Here is a 19,698-nt window from a genome sequence, read left to right as displayed (position 1 = left end):
TCAGATGATTAATGAGAGGAGCTGGAAATGAAAGCGGTAAGTACCATTCGCTTAAGTTTAGTTCCATAAATTAAATACAGTGTGTTGAATGAGACATCACCAGTTGAGCTTTGGAAAAAATTGGAGAATATTTATACGTCCAAGTCCTTAGTTAATAGACTGTATTTGAAAAAACTGTTGTATCAGTTGAGAATGACTGAGGGCACAGAATTCAGAGATCACCTCAATTATTTCAATAAAATAATCACGTAGTTGCCGAGTATTGAGGTAAAAATTGAGGAGGAAGATAAAACATTGATTCTGTTGTATTCGCTTCCCAGTTCACTTGATACTTTGAAAACCACACTACTGCTAGGTAAGGAGACTCTTACAGTTGATGAGGTGACTATTGCCATTCTGGAGAGTGAGAATTTTCACAAACTAGATTATCCAGGACATGAAGAAGGGTTGGTGGCTAAGGGTGAGTCTAGCTAATAGCGGGGCAGGAGTTCTAGTAGGGGTAATTGGAATCGAGGGAAATCTCGATCCAAGTCTAAGGGTAAGAATGGGAACTGGAGGAGTGGTTGTTTTTATTGTGGGAAAGAAGGGCATATGAAGAAGGACCGTTTAAGGAGGAAAAGAGATTTAGAGGAAAAGAATAGGAAGAAGACTGAGCAAGCTATTGAAGTAGAGAGTAGTTCATCTGTTTTTGATGGGGTTCTTTTGGCTGTTACTACAGGTTCCAGTTACTTAGCCGATACCTGGACTTTGGATTCGGCGTGCTTTTGTCATGTGTCCATACAAGGACTGGTTTGACTCCTATGAACCAATCTCTGGAGGGACGGTGTTGATGGGTAATGATGCTTCTTGTGGTATTCTTGGTATTGGAACGGTCAGAATCAGGATGTTTGATGGTGTAGTTAGAACCATCAGGGATTTGAGGCATGTTCCAGATCTAAAAAAGAATCAGATTTCCTTGGGCTCTTTGGACAGTAATGGTTCTCTTTTTCAGCTAAGGATGGTGTGCTGAAAGTGGCTAGAGGTTCACTAGTAGTAATGAAGGGTCATTTGAGGAACAATTTGTACACTATGGTGGGTAGTACAATGACAGGTGGAGCTGCAGCTAGTACCTCTTCAGATACAAATGCAGATGATACTACTCTGTTGCATATGAGGTTGGGTCACATGAGTGAGTGTGGTTTGCAGGAGCTGCACAGGCAGAACTTATTGGGAGGTTATTCTTGTTCTAAGCTTAAGTTTTGTAAATACTATTTGTTTGGTAAATAGCGCAGGGTGAGTTCTAGAACAGGAAAGCATATGAGCAAGGAGGTGCTAGAGTACATTCATTCAGATGTATGGGGGTCCAATACAGGTACAGTCTCATAGTGGTGTTATTTATTTTGTCTCATTTATTGATGACTTTTTCAGGAAAGTCTGGGTGTATTTTATGAAGCACAGGAATGAGGTATTTAGTAAATTCAGGGAATGGAAAACTCAGGTAGGGAAACAAACAGGGAAACAGGTGAAGTTTCTGAGATCTGACAATGGATTGGAGTACAAAAACAGCTAGTTAATTGACTTTTGTAAGGAAGAGGGGATCATTAGGCACTATACAGTTTCACTTGGGCCACAGCAGAATAGGGTGGCTGAAAGGATGAACAGAACATTACTAGAGAGGGCAAGATGTATGAGGATTTAGGCTAATCTGCCTATGTCATTCTGGGTAGAAGCAATGAGTATGGCATGCTACCTAGTAAACAGGTCTCTTTCTGCAGCTATTGACTCCAAGATTCCTGAGGAGGTATGGACAGGTAAGCCAGTAGATTACTCTGTGTTGAGAATATTTGGTTATCCATCATATGTGCATGTGTAGGAACAGGAAAGATCAAAGTTGGACTCTTAAGTCCAAACTGTGCGTATTTCTTGGTTTCCAAGGAGTGAAGGGATACTGGTTGTGGGATCCTATGGCACGGAAGGTGGTCATTAGTAGGGATGTGGTCTTCGATGAGGAAGCCATGTCGAAGGAGAATGCTGATAAGAAGGTGGAGTCTGATTTAGCGAGAGTACCTATTCAGGTGGAGCTGGATAGTATTCAGAATTTAGGTATGGGTAATACTCTATTGTTATTGATTCTATTGCATAGGATACAGTGAGACGGGCTACAGTTCCTCAGGAAATTTCTCAGACAGGTGATAGACATGAGCCTACAGGGCTAACCATTGGCTGAGAAATGAGGAATGTTAAGCCTCCAGTCAGGTATGGGTTTGAGGACTTAGTTGCTTTTGCTTTGATTACTAGTAGTGGAGATCCTTCTGATTTTCAGGTAGCAGTTCAGAGTTCTGAACGAAATAGTTGGCTTGGAGCAATGGTTGAGGAGATGGAGTCTTTTCATAAGAATAACACTTGGGTGTTGGTTCAGAAGCCCAAGGACAGGAAGTTGATTGGTTGTAAATGAGTTTTTAGAAAGAAAGAACCTACTTAAGAATAAGAAGGGATAAAATATAAGGTCAGGTTAGTAGCAAAAGGATACAAATAGGAAGAAGGTATAGATTATAATGAAATATTTTCTCCTGTTGTTAAGCATGCTTCTATTAGATCCTTGTTAGCATTGGTTGCCATGCATGATTTAGATCTGGAACAGATGGATGTAAAGATAGTTTTCCTTTGTGGTGAGTTGGAGGAAGATATCTTTATGGAGCAACCGGAGGGGTTTGTGGAACAAGGTAAAGAACACCTAGTATGTAAGTTGAATAGGTCTCTTTATGGTTTAAAGCAATCCCCTAAGCAATGGTATAAGAGGTTTGATTCTTATATGTTGAGGATTGGGTATGTTAGAAGCAGTTATGACAGTTGTGTTTACTTTAGATTGCTTAACAGTGGTGTATATGTGATCCTTATGCTATATGTGGATGACATGTTAATTGCCTTTGATAATACTGATGAGTTGAATGTCTTGAAAGCCAGGTTACAGGATGAGTTTGAGATGAAGGATCTTGGTGCAGCTAAAAAGATCCTTGGCATGGAATGAGGATAAGTTAGATATGGCTAGTGTGCCATATGCCAGTGCAATAGGGAGTCTGATGTATGCTATGGTATGTAGTAGACTAGATTTGTCATATGCAGTTAGTTTGGTAAGCAAATAGATGACTAATCCAAGTAGAATGCGGTGAAATGGATTTTCATATATTTGCGCGGCACTTCTAATTATGGTATCTTGTTTGAAAGTACTGATGATTGTAATGTTCAGGGTTATGTGCACTCCGATTATGCAGATGATTTAGATAAGAGGAGGTCTACTTCTGGCTTCATTTTTACCATGGCTGGTGGTTCCATTAGTTGGAAGGCTATGTTGCAACCTACTACAACTTTGTCTACTACAGAAGCTGAATACATAGCTTTGGCAGAGGCAGGTAAGGAGGCTTTGTCGTTAACTGGATTGATTCAGGAAGTTGGTGTTATGCGGTTACATGTATTCTATGATAGTCAGAGTGCGATCCACTTGGCAAGGAATCAGGTCGCACGAAGCATATTGACGTGCGGTACCATGCAGTTAGAGGTTGGGTTGAAAGTGGTAAGTTCCAGTTATTGAAGATCCACACTAAGTTCAAGCACTGTCTGGACTTAGTTAATGTAATCTCTTGTTGATTGTTGACAGAGCATTCCACAGTGTGGGGATGGAATGTTGTGCTTGGTTGTGATTAAAAGCCAAGGTGGAGATTGTTAAAAAAATATGTTTTTTATTATTTATTTATTGTGGCTTTTATTACAGCTGTTGGATTGTCTCTAAATTCAATGGTTGTGTGGTGTCATATATATGTTTGTAAGCCATGGGAAAAAAAGTGGATTGCTTGTCATTTTGTGCAAGGAGAGCTAGAGGGGGCTTTCTCTCTAGAAAGATTTTTCTTCACTAGTTTGACAAGTGAAGGGGTGTACAGGGGATCTGGGATTGGGGAGAGTCTGATAAGATCTTGTACTGCCATCATTTCATACTGGATTTTTCTTCAAGTACACGCTCTGTGGACGTAGGCAATCTTGCCGAACCATGTAAAATCTCTCGTCTATATTTTTTCTGTGAATGTTCTTTGTTCTATTTATTTTGTTGATCGGAAAATCTCTGCGTGTCAACAAATCCATTTTTCAAAAATGCCCCTAATTTGGAAATATTTAATTTTTCAATCTTTTAAATATATGACTTCAATTCAACCTTATTGAAAATTTATACATTTTTTGGTTTTTATATATATATATATATATATATATTGTTTTTTTTACATTTGTTTAAAAATGATAATAATAATTATAATAATTGTTAGATTACTGCTTTACCTAAAAGCTTAAAACTTAAGCTTTTAGGTTATGGGCTATGAATACAGCAGCAACAACAACAACCACTACTACTACTTTTTTTTTTTGGATTTTCTTGTTATATTTTTAGAATCTATATTAATTATTATAATAATATATTAGTATTGTTATTCTTATTATTTCGTTATTGTTATTGTTATTATTATAATAATTATTTATTGTTATTACAATTGTTATTGTTGTTAAGATTAATTTCAGAAAATTATTGAGGGGTGCACTGAAGGCATATTGTTAGTGGGTGATTGTGCTTTGTTTGGGCAAGAGGAAGTGGGGATGATGGACCTAGAAGCTGAAGAAGTAGAGGCTAGTGTTCATCATTTAAAGAACATCAAACCAATTAGAAAATGTACTTGAGGAGGGATCTTGGGTCTATATTTATCATTTGGAACTTCCAATGTTTTTGACTCTAAAATTGATGTGTGGGTAAGGCTGAGATTGAACGAACAAGGAAAACAATGGGCACTTAAATTCTCAAAAAAGTATTTTACCTATTCTGGAAGTTACTGATAATAACTTGTGCCAAAGAGAGGAAGCTAATGAGGGGGAAATGTTAGCAATTGAACTAGTAAAGTGTGAGGGACCACTGTGACTAATCATGGACATGCAAGTACTCCTTGAGGGTATCGGTTTTGAGTTAGGGAGGGATTTGAATGTGGTTGTCACTCCTAGGATCCATGAGAGGAAGAAAAAGAAGGTTCCAAAGGAGTTGAATAAATTAGCTAATTCTTTTATTTATTTATTTATTATTATTATTATTATTATTACTTTGGGGGTGTGGTGGGGCTGGTGGTAAGGGTATAGATAAGGGGGGTAAAATAGTAAAAATGTGAGATAATTAGTTGGAATGCGAGAGGTTTTTGGGGATGTGAGGAAGAGAGGGCATATAAAGGAAGTTTTTAGTAGAAATGTTCTTGATATGGTTTTATTCAGGAAATTGAACTTGAGAAGGTAGATTATGGAGGGGGAGGGGGAGATATAAGGAGGGGTGTTCTGGGACACTCCATTTGTTAGATGATAGTCATGTGGGTTGCTGTTCTTTATTTGTGTTGTTAGGTAGTAGTGGTAGGGTTTAGTGGTGGGTTACATTTGTGTCTGGTCTATCTAGGCCAGTGTTTAAGTTATTTATTTATTTTGTGAAGAGAGGGTTTTGGGGGGGGGGGGGTGGGGGGTGAGGGAGGGGTTTTAATATGGTGAGGTTTCTTAGAGAGAAAGGGGGTAGGGAGGTGTTAGATTACCACCTTACCATAAAAGCTTATTAGGTTGTGGGCCAAAACAATGCATATCAAGCCCTAACATCGCCCTGCACATGCAGTCCTAACGGCACATGGGGAGATAAACGCTCGATAAATAACACCCATTACAGGGAATACAATAATTTTTAAACATGTGCAACAAGACTAGAACCAGAACCTCCTGGTAACTAGCTTTGATACCATGTTAGATTACCACTTTACCTATAAGCTTAAGCTATTAGGTTGGGGGCTGACAATATATATCAAGTATTAACAGGAGGTTTTCTTCTAGCATGAATAATTTTGATAATTTTATTGTAGAGTGTGGGTTAAGTGATGTTCAAATGAGTAATGATTTATTTTCTTGGAGATGGGAATGGAGTGACTACAACTTATGAGTCAATTAGATACATTCTTATTTCATGGAGAGTGTGAAGATGAATTTCCAAACCCTTCTCAATTTTTGTCTAAGCCTATGTCTAATCATGTTTATATTTTTAAAAGAGTCTAGAAAGGTTTAGTGTGATCCTATGCCTTTAAGGTTTGAAAATATGTGGTTGGATCCAATTCTTTTCTCCATTGGCTAGGGAATACCTGAAATGAGGAGGTTGATAGGAGGTGGGATGGTCTTTGTTCCATTCTTTCTTGCAATCTAAAGGTATTATTTCTCAACGTTCTTGTCCATATACTCCACAACAAAATGGAGTAGCTGAATGAAAGAATTGTCATCTTTTAGAAGTTGTCCGGACCATGCTCATTGAGTCTTTGGTTCCTCCTACATTTTGGGTTGAAGCACTTACCACAACAACCTTTCTTATAAATAGACTTCCTTCCCAAGTTTTGGATTTCGAGTCTCCATATTTCAGGCTTTATCATCACAATCCTACCTATACAAATCCTCACATTTTTGGGTGTGTATGCTTTATGCATCTTCCCCCACCGGACAGAAACAAGCTTTCTGCCCAATCCATCCATTGTGCCTTCTTGGGATATAGTGTCACACGAAAGGGTTATTGATTGTATGATCCAAACTCTAATCGGGTTTGTGTTTCAAGGAATGTGCTCTTTTTTGAAAATCAATGGTTCTTTCCTATGTCTTCCTCACCGGAGTCTTCTGTTGCTTTGTTGCCTTCTTTTGATGACTCTTTTAGGGCTCCTAGTACTCATGTTGAAAGGTTCCAGCCAGGCATGGTATACCAGCGGAGACCTCCAGTGCTGCCCCCTTCTGCTCCTGTCTTGCCATATGCTCCTTTGCACCACTCCTCTAGAGTATCTGGTCCTCCTGACTGTTATGGATTCCCGTCACGTAAGGCAGGTACTTCTGCACTGTCTGCCGCTCTATCTTCCATTGCTATTCCTACTGGTTACTCATAGGCAGTCAAAGAGAAATGCTGGCAGCAGGCCATGCAGGAGGAACTATGTGCTCTTGAGGCTAATAAGACTTGGGAAGTGGTGGATTGTCCTGCTGGTGTGACTCCACTTGGATGTAAGTGGGTCTATTCTATTAAGGTTAAGTCTGATGGTAGTTTGGACAGGTATAAAGCCCGCTTAGTAGCTCTTGGAAATAATCAAGAATATGGAGTAAATTACGAGGAAACTTTTTCTCCGGTGGCCAAAATGACCACAATCTGCACAATTTTGGCTATTGCCACTTCTCAAAATTGGGGTTTCCACCAAATGGATGTGAAGAACACCTTTCTTCACGGGGATCTTAAGGAAAATGTTTATATGCATCCTCCTGCAGGTTTACTTTCCACCCCTACTTCGGCAGTGTGCAAGTTGCATCGCTCCTTGTATGGTTTCAAACAGGCCCCTCGTGCATGGTATGAGAAATTTACTTCTATCCTACTCAAGTTTGCTTTTCTCAAAAGCAAGTATGATGCATCTTTGTTTCTTCGCAAAACTGAGATTGGTGTTGTCATTCTCTTGGCGTATGTTGACGACATAATCATCACGGGTACTGATTCGGTTCAGATCTCCCAATTAGAGCAGTATTTACAGGACTTTTTTCACATGAAGGATCTGGGATCTCATGTGTATTTTCTTGGTCTTGAAATTACTGCTGGTTCACGTGGTATTTTTCTGTCACAGCACAAGTATGCCCAGGATTTGGTGGCTGCTGCTGGTCTCCAGGACTCTACCCCTCTTGATACTCCTATGGAACTTAATCTCAAGCTGCGCAAAGAAGAGGGTGACTTGTTATCATACCCTGTAGCCTATCGTACACTGGTTGGCAGCTTGGTCTATCTTACAATTACTAGACCTGATATTTCTTATGCAGTCCAATAGGTTAGTCAGTTCATGGCTTTCCCTTGGCACCTTCATATGGCTGCAGTTCGACGAATCATTCGCTATGTCCATGGCACAGCTTTGTGGGGACTTTTTCTATCCTGCTGGTACTACACTTGATCTTGTAGCATATAGTGATGCTGATTATGCTGGGTTTAGTGACACTTGACGTTCTACTACGGGTTGGTGTATGTTTCTTGGTCCGGCTCTTATTTCTTGGAACAGCAAGAAACAGGACCGTGTTTCTAAGTCCTCTACTGAGTCCGAAGATAGGGCCATATTCCAAGCTTGCGCCAAGATACATCGGCTCCGAGGGCTATTGGCTGAACTTGGCTTCCTTCTAGGTGGTCCTACTTCTCTTCATGCGGATAATACTAGTGCCATTCACATTTCGGCCAATCCCATCTTCCATGAACGCACTAAACATATCGAAGTTGATTGCAACTTCATCTGTGAGGCGTTTGAAGCTTTGACTATCACTCTTCCTCATGTGTCTAGCAATCTTCAAGTGGTAGATATTTTCACCAAGGCTCTCACACGGCAATGGCGTAATTTTCTTACAAACAAATTGATGCTCATGGATAATTCACATCAATTTGAGGGGGGTTGTCAATAGAAAACCATAAATTATGCCTTGTTAATAGCTATTAATCTAGGCTGTATATATTTTCATAAATAGGAGAGGAGATTTAGCTTACCGTGTATAGCTTCCTAAAATCGCTTTATGTAAATTAGCTGGTTGACCATATATAGCTTCCTAAGATCACTTTGTGTAATTAGTATGTACAGATTTGAGTTTCCTTGTATAACTAGCAGTCTTGCCTATATAATGAAAGACCCTCTCAAAAGAGAGGACAATTCGAACCATTCTATTATTAGGTTCATGAGAAAGTTCCAAAAGTAGATGGATGTGGTGAATAAGTGGAGTATTGAAGTTTAAGGAGATAATAGAGTTAAGATAAACAACATTTGGGAAAATTTGGAGTTGTTAGATAGGAAAGAGGAGAGGGATCTATCTATTGGTATAGGAGGAGGTTAAGGAAAAAAAAAGAAGGGGGGGGGGGGGGGGGGTTGTTGTTGAAAAAATGAGTTAAGAGGAGGCAACTTTTAGGGAAGTGAGGAGTTGGACATAGCATGAGTGGGTTAGGTAGGGTGAGGGTAACACTAAATTCTTTCTTACTTTGGCCAATGGTAAGAGGAAAAGAAGTGTTATGAGGGAGTTGGAGGTGAAAGAAGGAGAGGTTACTTCTGATTGTGTTGTGATAGCTAAGGAGCTTATTGATGTTTTTGCATATATGTTTTCTTAAAAAGAGGGATGAAGGTAGGCCTAGATAGAGGTGTTGGATTGGAATACCATTTTTGTAGATCAATAGTTGGAAAGTGAGTTTAGAAAGGTGGTGTTTGGGATGGATAGGGATAAAGCTTTGGGTAACTCAACTTTCTTTACTTTGGTGCCTGAGAAAAGTAGATCTATTAATGTGAATGATTTTTGGTTCATTTGTCGTCTTAGGCATTGTATGTAAGATTATTGCAAAGATGCTTGCAAATAGGATGAGTTAAGCAGCTTGTGGATGCTGTTTTAGCGACTAATGAGGTTGTGGAAGATGTGAAAAAGGAGTAAAATGAGAGGTATTGTTTTCAAATTGGATTTTGAAAAGGTTTATGATCAAGTTGGTTGGATGTTTTAGGTAAGGTTTTAGAGAGGATAGGCTTGAGTATAGGTGGAGGACGTGGATGAGGGATTGTTTCTCTTTTGCTTCATTTCCTATTAGTGTTAGTGGGGAATCTAAATTGTGGTTTAAGGATTTAAGGGGTGTTAGGCAAGGAGATCCATTATCCTGGATCTTATTTGGCTTGGTAGTTAATTGTTTGAGTAGAATGGTAGGGGTAGGGTAGTTGATAGCATAGCATCTTCAGTTTGTTGATGATGATGCTGCTTTTTTGATTAGTGGATAGGGAGTCTCTTTTAAATGAGCTTACCATTTTACAGTTTTTTGATTGTGTTTCAAGGTTAAAAGTTAATTTAGAGAAGAGTGGGGTTGATGGTATTAATTTGGGTGTGGATAGATCTCTGGAGTTGGCTTCTTTAGCAGGTTGTGCCACTTTATATTGGCCTTTGATGTACTTAGGGGTTCCTCTGGGTGGTAATCCTAGGTTGGTGGGTTTTGGGGCTCTTGTGCTAGTGCCTAAGCATATGGGTGGATAGGAAGGTGCTCTTTTTTGTTTAGGTGGTTGTGTCACAGTTATTCAGTCTTGTGGTTCTAGCATTCCATTTTTTTTTTTTTGTTCATTTTTTAAGTTCCTGGGTGTAGGCTTAGCTAAGTTCCTGCAGGGGTAGCTAGCATCCACTTCTTATTTCTTTTACCAAATTTGAGTTCGGTAATGGTTTTATTTATTTATTTATTTATTTCTTTTTCATACTGTGTCCATGTTTGTATCGTCTTTCTTTGTTACATAATGGGCTGTTTCATTTTTGATTTGTAAGGGGGAGATTTTTCATGGAATTTTCATTTTTGTAAAGAGGTGGTGGAACTTGCATCTTCGTTGAGGTTATTGGAGGGTTGCTTTCCTTCCAATAGGGAGGATCCGAGGAAATGGAGGTTGGGGCCTTTGGGGATTTTCCTTGCAAATATTTCTTGAGTTTTGATCTCAGAAAATTTGTCTTCTTTATATTATGTAGTATTTGGAAGGCTAACATTCCCTCTAAAATCAAGGCTTTTATTTGGTTGGTTGTTTGTAATAGAGCTAACACTAACAATCTACTGCAGAGTAAGAGGCCTTCTAAGGCTGTGCTTCCGTATTGTGAGCAATGTGAGAAGTCATGTTTGACATCAAAATAACTATTTTTATTAGGGGATGCGACCCATGTACAAACAACAATGGACTTACCTGCTATAAAAAAAAAAAAAAAAAAAAAAAAGAATTACAAGTGACTCAACTAAAGACAACCCCCTATGCCATCTAGTAACAGTAGTAATCCATCAGTCTTTAAAAACATGTAGGGGCGTTGTCGTTCCTTCAAAGGCTCTCTTATTCCTTTTCCTCCACACAAACCAAAAGATGGCAAGGGGAATGAGAGACAAGGATTTCTTCCTCTCCTTGCTAGTGCGGATTCCTTTCCAAGCCCATAACTCACCTTCCATTGTCCCACCTATAGCTCACCAATGCCTGATTGAGGAAATGACCGGCTCTCACATTGTTCCAGGACAGTGCAACAGGATGCGATCAACAGTTTCTGACTTTCTAAACACAAGAAGCACCTATTTACAAGGGGCAGCCCCCTTTTTTGAAGGTTGACGGTAAGGAATTTTCCCAGTGTTGCCTCCCACACAAAAGAAGCAACTTTTGTGGGGACTGCTGTTTTCCAGATACGCCTCTAAGGGAAGTTGTTTATGATTCCTGCTGGTGGATGAGTTTGATCTGATGTGAACATGCCATTTTTGTCCAAGTTCTACTTGTGATTGTTTGTTGTGTCACGGTTGTGGATTTTGTATAAGCCATAAAAAAAGTACAGTAAGTTGCTCTATTCCTCAATCTAAAGCATTCCTAATCAAAGGAATGTTCCAAATATTCCCTTAGTAAAAATTTTGGAGATGACATTCTTTTCATGAGCCAAACTGAAGATAGAAGCGAATTTGGTACTAAGGGGAGATTGAATGCACCATATATTAGCCAGAAGAAAAATATAATCCCTTTGCCCAATCAGAAGCTGATGTAAGTTAAAAAAATTCCTACTAACCTTTTTTAAATTCTAATGAATTCCCAAAGTTCGACACCATGCGCTCCTCTCCAGTCTTTAGTGGCCCAACCTTTACGCAGAAGACTATATTTTGAAGCAATGACTTGCCTCCAAAGGTTATTCTTCACGAATCTCCAAAGCCATCCCAAGGAGAGCTTTATTGAAAGTGGATTAGGGACTTTGCCCCTAAAATTTTGACATCAGAAAAATTAAAATGATTCCATTGCTGGAACATGAACCCAGGTCTCATACCCAGTTTGCAGCATAAGTATCAGTTTGAATTGTGTGGGATCACCTACATCCAATTTGCTCTAATTTTTAGTGCTTTTGTTGCTTTGGCCAAAGTCTGTCTGAACTTTTTTTAAATAAAATTTTAACAAATACTTCACCATATGTTATTCCTATGTCATTTTCATTTTTCCTATATTTTTGAATTCAGCAGGAGTTTTGGAAATGATACCTTCAAGCTTTAACAATTTTTTTTTTTTTTGGGAAAGTACGGAAAAGTCTCTAAAGTTGAATGCTGAATTATTTTGGTTGCTTAACTACTGAATGTGTGTAAGATAAATTTTTTGGGATAAAGAGAAGTGTGTCGTGGGATGTTGTGGAGTACACACTTTTAGGGGGAAAAAATGTCCTACAGCATCTCTGAATGGACTTCTTATCGAATCAGCACTGGAAAAATTACTAGTTCGGTCAGAGGTAATTCAACATCAATTAAGAAGTTGACCAAACAAGATTGGTTCACTAAACTTTTAAGAGTTCATCTCCTCTTAAGCGGCTCTTAAGTGCAAAAAAGTGGAACCTCATTCATTGTTGGCCACAACCTAATTGCTTAAGCTATTTTTTGACGTTTGGCGCTGGTAGCAAGATTTTAGGTAGTTTTTAGCAAAATTTTAAACACTTCCCTGCATCAGACTCCAACTAGCTATTGTTTGGGCGAGGGTTTGGACAACGAGTTTAATGGAGAAAAGCATGCCTTAAAGAATATTTGAAGAAAAAGAGAAGGCTATTTTAAAAATTTTAAGGGAATGTTCAAGAAGTTGAAACCACCAGGGCAAAAAAAACAGTGCACTGTGTTTAGCTTATAAATGGTGGGTCATGGGTGTCTGATGTCAAGAGACCCTGGTGGGCTTCCTCCACTATAATCAAGAGTGATGTGTAAGGGAGCTAGGACTTCATAGAACTGTTATTTATATATTAATTTACTTTTGAATGTTAATCTTGTAAAATCTTCTCTCTACTCTCTCTCCCTCTCTCTCTGTTGCTGCACTTCTTGTAACTTTATTAATATTGCTAATATTGAAAAAAATATTTCTTAAGTTTTTAATTGAAATAACAGTAGGTTATTTTATGAAACCTTTTCTCATTTTGCAGTTTAGGGGTCATGTGAACTAGGGGCACTCTTAAGAGACAAAAATTGGTTAGTTAATAAACCTTGCTTTTGTGTAATAATTGAAATGATTAAATTTGTTGCTTAATTGTCCATGGTGGTTTTGGAGTGGGGCAAAAGTTATTTACTCCCACAATATTAGCTTAGTCTACTCCCCCTGTTTTGTCCAATAATAGAAATGATGATAAATGATCCTGAGTGGCCCTGGGTATTGGAGAGAGAAATTATTCAAAATGTATTAAGGTTAAATTTGGCCCCCCTTTTGCAAATGAACTTCAAAAAAAAAAAAATGGAAGTTTGGTAAACTACTTTTTTAGAAAACTGACGCTTGGATTTTTGGGTAGCTTTTGAGAATTAATGATTTGGAGCTTTTAAAACAACTTTTTTTAGAAAAATGGCTTTTGGATTTTAGGGTTGCTTTAGAAAGTTATTGATTTGGAGCTTTTAAAAAAACTTTTTTAGAAAACTGGCTTTTGGATTTTTGGGTAGGTTATGGATTTGGATCTTCTAAAAGCCAAAACTTGCCTTTTTCTACAAGATTATTCACTGTCCTTAATTTTGTCGAGTATTGCAAAATAATCCACACGTTATATATATTTCCTTGCATAAATGTCCACTTTTGTCATTTTAAACATTTCAGCCAGCATACAATTGGTTTGCCAAAATCTGATGGTCAGCTTCACTTTGTTCTTGCCAAACACTCATGTTTCTTTCACAGGAAGGACAAACATTTTTTTCAGAAGCTCCTTTTCATGCGTTCTTTTCCAAAATTTCCTTTTCATCTGCCTCAAGAGGGGCCAAACTAAGCCCAAGTACCATCTGAAATAAGTTGGTCATTGGGGTTCATGAGGTTTGTTGTGTCCAGTTGGTTTGAAGGTCTGCATCTAACGTAGGCTTTACTAGCTCACCTTAATTGCCTTTAATGATGAGTGTTCTCTGTGTGTGTTGAATGAGAGTTATTGAGGTAATCATTGTAAGGTTTCTCTATAAAATTATTATTCAAAATTTTTTGTTTAGCAGTTTTTTGAATAATTGATTTTAACATGGTTGTAACCTCATTTAATTCCAACTTCTTAGATTTCAGAATCAGGGAAGAAATTGTTAGGTATATGGAGGATCTATTTTTTAAGAGTTTTCCTTTATTGGAAATGATAAGAAGTGATGAGGTTTAGCTGCAAAGAGCTTCCTTTTCCCCTTTTCTGCATTGTGTAATCAGCAGCCATAAGGGTGATGACAAACCTATAGCATCGAGAAATAGGAAGAAACATGGGTAGAAAGACTGAATTAAGGAGGACAAACTAAAATATAGTGGAAGATGTCATATTAAGTAGAACAACAAAACATTGTATCATAGGAAAAAAAGGGAGTGTGCTTCAGAGAGTAGCTTGGGAAAAGCTCTATAAGGATATGAAGAGAGAAACATTGTCTAAATTGAGGGTTAGAGTATCCGGCAAGGAGAAGTAAGAGAGATGCAAAGTGGGAGAGAGAGATGTGGGAGTTGGGGGGAAGGTAGTTTCCGAAGTAGTTTCTCATGAGAAAGTGGAATCGATCCATTGAAGTTTCTATAAGAGAGATATAAAAGCATTAGTAAACTAGTGTCCTGCCTTTTGGGGTGGGGGGTGTTGCTTCATTGAAGTTTTAGTGGGAATTACCAAGTATTAGACTTCTGATGGTCCGCTTGCACATAATATATTTATGGTTGAATATATTGCTCCATTTTTGGTGCTCAACACTGCGTATAACGGAAAACATTCATTCATGGAGCACGAGTGGGATTTGGGTATATCACAGGCCTTAAAAGTGCAATGTGCTAGGGGTATTTTTTTACACACATCTTTGAAAATATGTATGGCACATACAATCAAGGGTTAAAGCTGCATAAACTTTTGAAGAATGAAGAGATGTTCAAAACAGTGAACAAGGAAAATTCTGTAACCCTGCATAAACTTTTTATGGAGAGTATTTCTTATCCTCCATTCGCTATAATTATTCTCTTCATTAATAGATTCGTTTTTGTTATTAAAAAAATTATGCTCAATATTATGGTAGATTTAGAAGGGATTTCTTTATTTAATGATGAAGAAAATAACTTGGATTGGATCGCTCAAGATCGTTTGGATAAGACGGATTTAGGTTTACCAAATCTTAGGAGGAAAGAAGGGTCAAAGAGAATTGATTTTAATTAACGGTCGCGACCTTTTTGTAACGCCGTTACGTAACGGTTTTTTTGGTTACTAATATCGTTACACACCACGAAATCGGTAGGAAGAAAAATCACGGTCGTAGCGGCTGTTACAGACAGCGACTGTTACATAAAGGCCGCTACGGCCGTTACATAACTGCTACAAGACTGTTACACCAAATTTTTATTTTTTATTTTTTTACTTTTTCTTCTCACTTTTTCCCCCTTTTCATAAATCATTCTCAATACTATGTTGCAAGAGGGGGAAATATTATAATAAGGATGACAATGATACAAAATTCGCTATTTTTTTTAAATTTTCACAAGAGATGCATTAATTAACAATTTGAAAATACTAACTTGTTAGGAAATTATTTTATTTTGATAATATTAATAATTTGATATTTATGTTCTATATTTTTCAACTTAAACCTTCTTTCTTTTTTAGTTATTTTATATTTGTATTATTCGTATGTCTTATGTGTCTAATAGATTAAGAGTGTATAGTGTATTTTGTTTTATTAATTAATTTAGCATACATAAGAATTTATGGCACATAAGAAAAATGAGAAGTATAAACATGCGCGGACACGAAATTTTTCTATCAATGGTGGTATAAAACAAATGTAAACTTCTTGCCTTTACCAAATAACTTAGTTGAACTAAAGGATCCAAAAATACACTAAAACTCTTTCTAAGAAGAGTTAAAAAACTTATGACATGCAAGTATGCTAATATGCACAAGGTTGTGCGTGCTTTAAAAAAATTCACAGCCGTTACACCTGCTTCCTGTTATGTAACATCCGTTACTCCCACTTCCCATTGCACCCGTTACTGTTACATTACGCTACTTGCTATCGTGATTTAAAACCATGGAATTGAATAAGCTTAAGAACACTATTCCTTTTTCCTTTGATTAGTAGAGAGGGCTACTTGTCCTCATTTAGTTTGCAATACTCTTTTCTCTCGTCTCTTCATGAACTTTATTTTGTTGGAGGGGGAAAACCTTTTGATTGCTAGATTTGGTGCTCCTAAATGACTACTTACCGTGTTTTGGAATGTTCATACTATTCACAGATCGCTGGATAATTATTATTCAAAAACTTTGGGGTTGTTTTTTCTTTGGGGAGTCTTAGATGGGGAGAGTGGGGATGCCTTTCATGTTTATTGCAAAACTTGAAGGGAAATCAGTTAAGCTTGTACAGTACTATGTTTTTGTTGAAGATTATTGTTGATCATTGTATTTCTCCAGCCTTTGTGGTTGGGAAATAGTTCAGATGCAGTGACAACGCAATTACACTGTAACTGTAATGAGTTCATTGTTTCTGTTACTGGGAACTGTCTAAAATTGTTTCCTCGGCAAGTTTTCAAGCCATATTGTAACCAGAGAGGTTGGTGTCGCTTGCTCGTCATTTGCTCTTAATTAATGCTTCTAAAGAGGCTACTTTTCTTGTTCTTCTACACTTGGTTTCTTTGATATTTTCTTTACACACATTGGAATTTTTGCCGCTTTGAATTCCAAGTTTTGAGTTTTGTCCAACACAATTCTAAATCCAAGGCTTTAATTTCATGAATCCACATGCAGCATAGAGGGAAATGGTTTTAGGGAACCTGCAGCTGATGTCATGTTGTTACTTATAATGGTAGTACAAAATATGAAATAACTGGTAGCATTTGACAAGCATTTATTCTTGATTGTGATTTGTTTGTTTTCATTTTTTTATTTTTTATTTTATTTTTTGCAGAGAGCAGTCTGCTCATCTGCATTTGGCTTATCAGTACTATTTTTGAATGCTTTCCCTCACTTGCACATGCAGTATACCCCGAAGAAAACTGGAACCCCTCGGAGGAATGAAATTGTTTTTATTACACCAACTGGTGAGGAGATAAAAAATAAGAGACATTTGAATCAGTTTCTCAAATCTCACCCAGGAGGCCCTGCTGCCTCTGAATTTGACTGGGGGACAGGTATTATTCCCTCTCCCTCTCACGCACACACCCACAGAGGCACTTATAAAGGTCAGTTGTGAGTATAACTTGCTCAAATGTACCTGTGGACAGGTGATACTCCAAGGCGTTCTTCAAGAATAAGTGAGAAATCAAAGGCAACAGAGACACCAGAAAGCGAGCCTCCAAAGAAAGTGCGAAAGAAATCAAGTTCAAAGAAGGGCTCAGAAGAGAAAAAGGTTGATACTGATGGAGATGATGAGGTTGGAGAAGATAAAACTGATGAAGCAGCAAAAACTAGTGATGTAGAAATGAAAGACGAGGAGGGGGGTGCAGTTGTAGGTGAGCAGAGTGAGGGCAAGATTACTGCCAAGGCAGATGTTACAGCTGTAAACACTGGGAAGGACTCGGAGCAGAAAACTGAGCAAAAGATTGATGACTTAAACATTGAGAAACTGCAGAACCAGGACGATACTAATATAGCTACTTCTGACAGAAAGGAAGAGCAGCAGGGTAGGAATAGCTCGATGCCAACTTGTGAGCCGGAGGAAAGGAAAGAGGAAGCTGAGAAACAGCCAAGTCCCATGCTAGAAGAAAAGAAAGAAACTGAGAAACTGGTAGGGACTATTAATGAAGCTGAGAAAGAGGCAGCAAAGCATAAAGAGCATGCAGAAGCTCCTCCCCTGCTGCCGGTGCCCGATGAAATTGTATCTTCTGAGAAAGAGGTTAAAGCTTCCGAGGGAACCTGTGTAAATGTAGAGAAGGACCATGCAGAGGGGACCAAAGCAGACGCCGACTCTATTAAAGAAATGTGTGCTGAGAAGCTGACCAATGTGGGAGAAGTTAGACCAGAGAAAGGTAGCCTTAGTGATGGGCAAGGCGTGGAGAATCATTCGACGGGGGTTGGGGAAGCGTAGCGTGACCATCCCCAACAAAAAAAGGGTGCATCCAAAATTAGCTGTTGACATGTTTTTATTCTTAAAAAGAGGACTTTCCATGTATCTGTTTCATAATTTCTCCATTTATTTTGTCTTTTTGTTGTGTGTTGTTTTGTTGTGGGTTCAATTAGAGGATATCTGACCAACAAGATCTGTGTTGTAATTGCGGCTAGAATTTCTTACAGCAATTAGATGATGTTGATGTGCATGCTGCCTATAGGCGCATTGTCATCATCTATCAGTCGCTCAGTTCTGTGTGACAGTTTTAACTCAGTAGGCGCACAATCCCCCTGTCATTTACTACTTCTCCCTGTTGTAACCTCTCTGCCTCCGCACTTCCTGGGATGTTTATTCAAATTTACCGCCTTATCATTTGGTTTGGGTAGCTTAGGGGTTGCAGGGGATATCTATCAATTTCTGACATGTTACGTGTATGATATGCATTTATTTTGTTATTTAATAGAAAGAAGAAGCTTCACTGGGACGGGGAAATCGCAGAAAAAAAATAAGAATTCAACTTGTAACTTAACGTAGCTACCCAATCTCAGGTAGCATGCCAAAAACAGGAACTTTTGGAATGGTTTGTATGCTCATCTAGAGACAATTGTGCACGAGCCTTATCACTTTTTGGAGATGGACCTTATAAACAATTAAGCAAATAAGAAAGCTTCACCAGCTCCATTTAAGACTTCTAAAAGAAAATTCCAAGAGCAGAGTAGAGCTTTGTGAAAGGAAGAAAGGCAAGCCAAAGATGTGGACTTCCAGCTAACTTTTTGGTTTGTGAAATGTTTACTCTTAGAAATGCATCAATTATGTAAAAAAATTATATTAATATCATAAGCCAAATTGTTACGAGTCCATGATAAGGAATAGATAAGGAGCCTTATTGCCATTTCCTTGGACTTGTACTAATAGATCGGAGACCCGACCTAAAGGAATAGCTTTGCGAACCAAAAAATTGTAAGGAACTTCTGAAGTTCACATTTGCATCTCACTTCTTTTGTTAGCCAAATTTACGTTTTATAACTTCGTGCCAAAGGGAATTTATCCCCTTAAAAAGACACTATGACCATTTAGATAGGAGGGTGGTGTCATTAGACAATGACTAAGACTCAACCCTCTCACCTCTGTAGATCTACACACCACCTCCCACTTGATGATATCTCTTCCTTGCACCTGATCATAAAAAAAGTCCATTAAGATTCTTTCAAGTTTCTGAGCAACCCCACTAAGAATCTTTAAAGAGATAAAAATATATATGAATAGTAGATGATGAATATTTCCTTAGAATAATTGGGAGCAATGCAATTGTTATTTGTTTTCTTCACATATACAAAAAATCATATGGACACATATATGTAAGACTCCTTATACACCTAGAGTTTAGACACATGACTACATATGGAAACCTATAAACTAAATAAAAAGGAAATTTGGTTCATTCCTTCATAGCCTCTCTTAAACTAAGTTCTTCAAAATTGATTATATCCATTAATTCTTTTAGTTTTAGAAAAGTATTTACTTGGTCTTCAAATACAAATTCAACTCTAATTTATTTGTTACATACCAAGCCCCGGATATAGTGAGCTTGATGTCAATATGAAGAATTGAACTTTTTGTCAAAACAATATTGA

The 19,698-nt window shown here is 37.9% G+C and overlaps 1 protein-coding gene across 1 annotated transcript in view; it reads left to right on the top strand.

The window, feature by feature from the left end:
• The window catches only part of LOC131148567 (methyl-CpG-binding domain-containing protein 11-like), a 38,554-nt gene extending 20,187 nt beyond the window's left edge, over positions 1 to 18,367 (top strand). The window contains exons 2-3 of the mRNA XM_058098355.1: positions 16,997 to 17,147; positions 17,241 to 18,367. Of these exons, the coding sequence (XP_057954338.1) occupies positions 16,997 to 17,147; positions 17,241 to 18,043 (954 nt within the window). The 3' untranslated portion in view covers positions 18,044 to 18,367. The remainder of the gene's footprint in view (positions 1 to 16,996; positions 17,148 to 17,240) is intronic.
• Positions 18,368 to 19,698: the final 1,331 nt, after the last annotated feature.

Source organism: Malania oleifera, chromosome 2, assembly GCF_029873635.1.
Source record: "Malania oleifera isolate guangnan ecotype guangnan chromosome 2, ASM2987363v1, whole genome shotgun sequence".
Lineage (NCBI taxonomy): Eukaryota > Viridiplantae > Streptophyta > Magnoliopsida > Santalales > Ximeniaceae > Malania > Malania oleifera.
The sequence above is the reverse complement of the archived record's forward strand: the minus strand, read 5'-3'. Positions and strand labels throughout refer to the sequence as shown.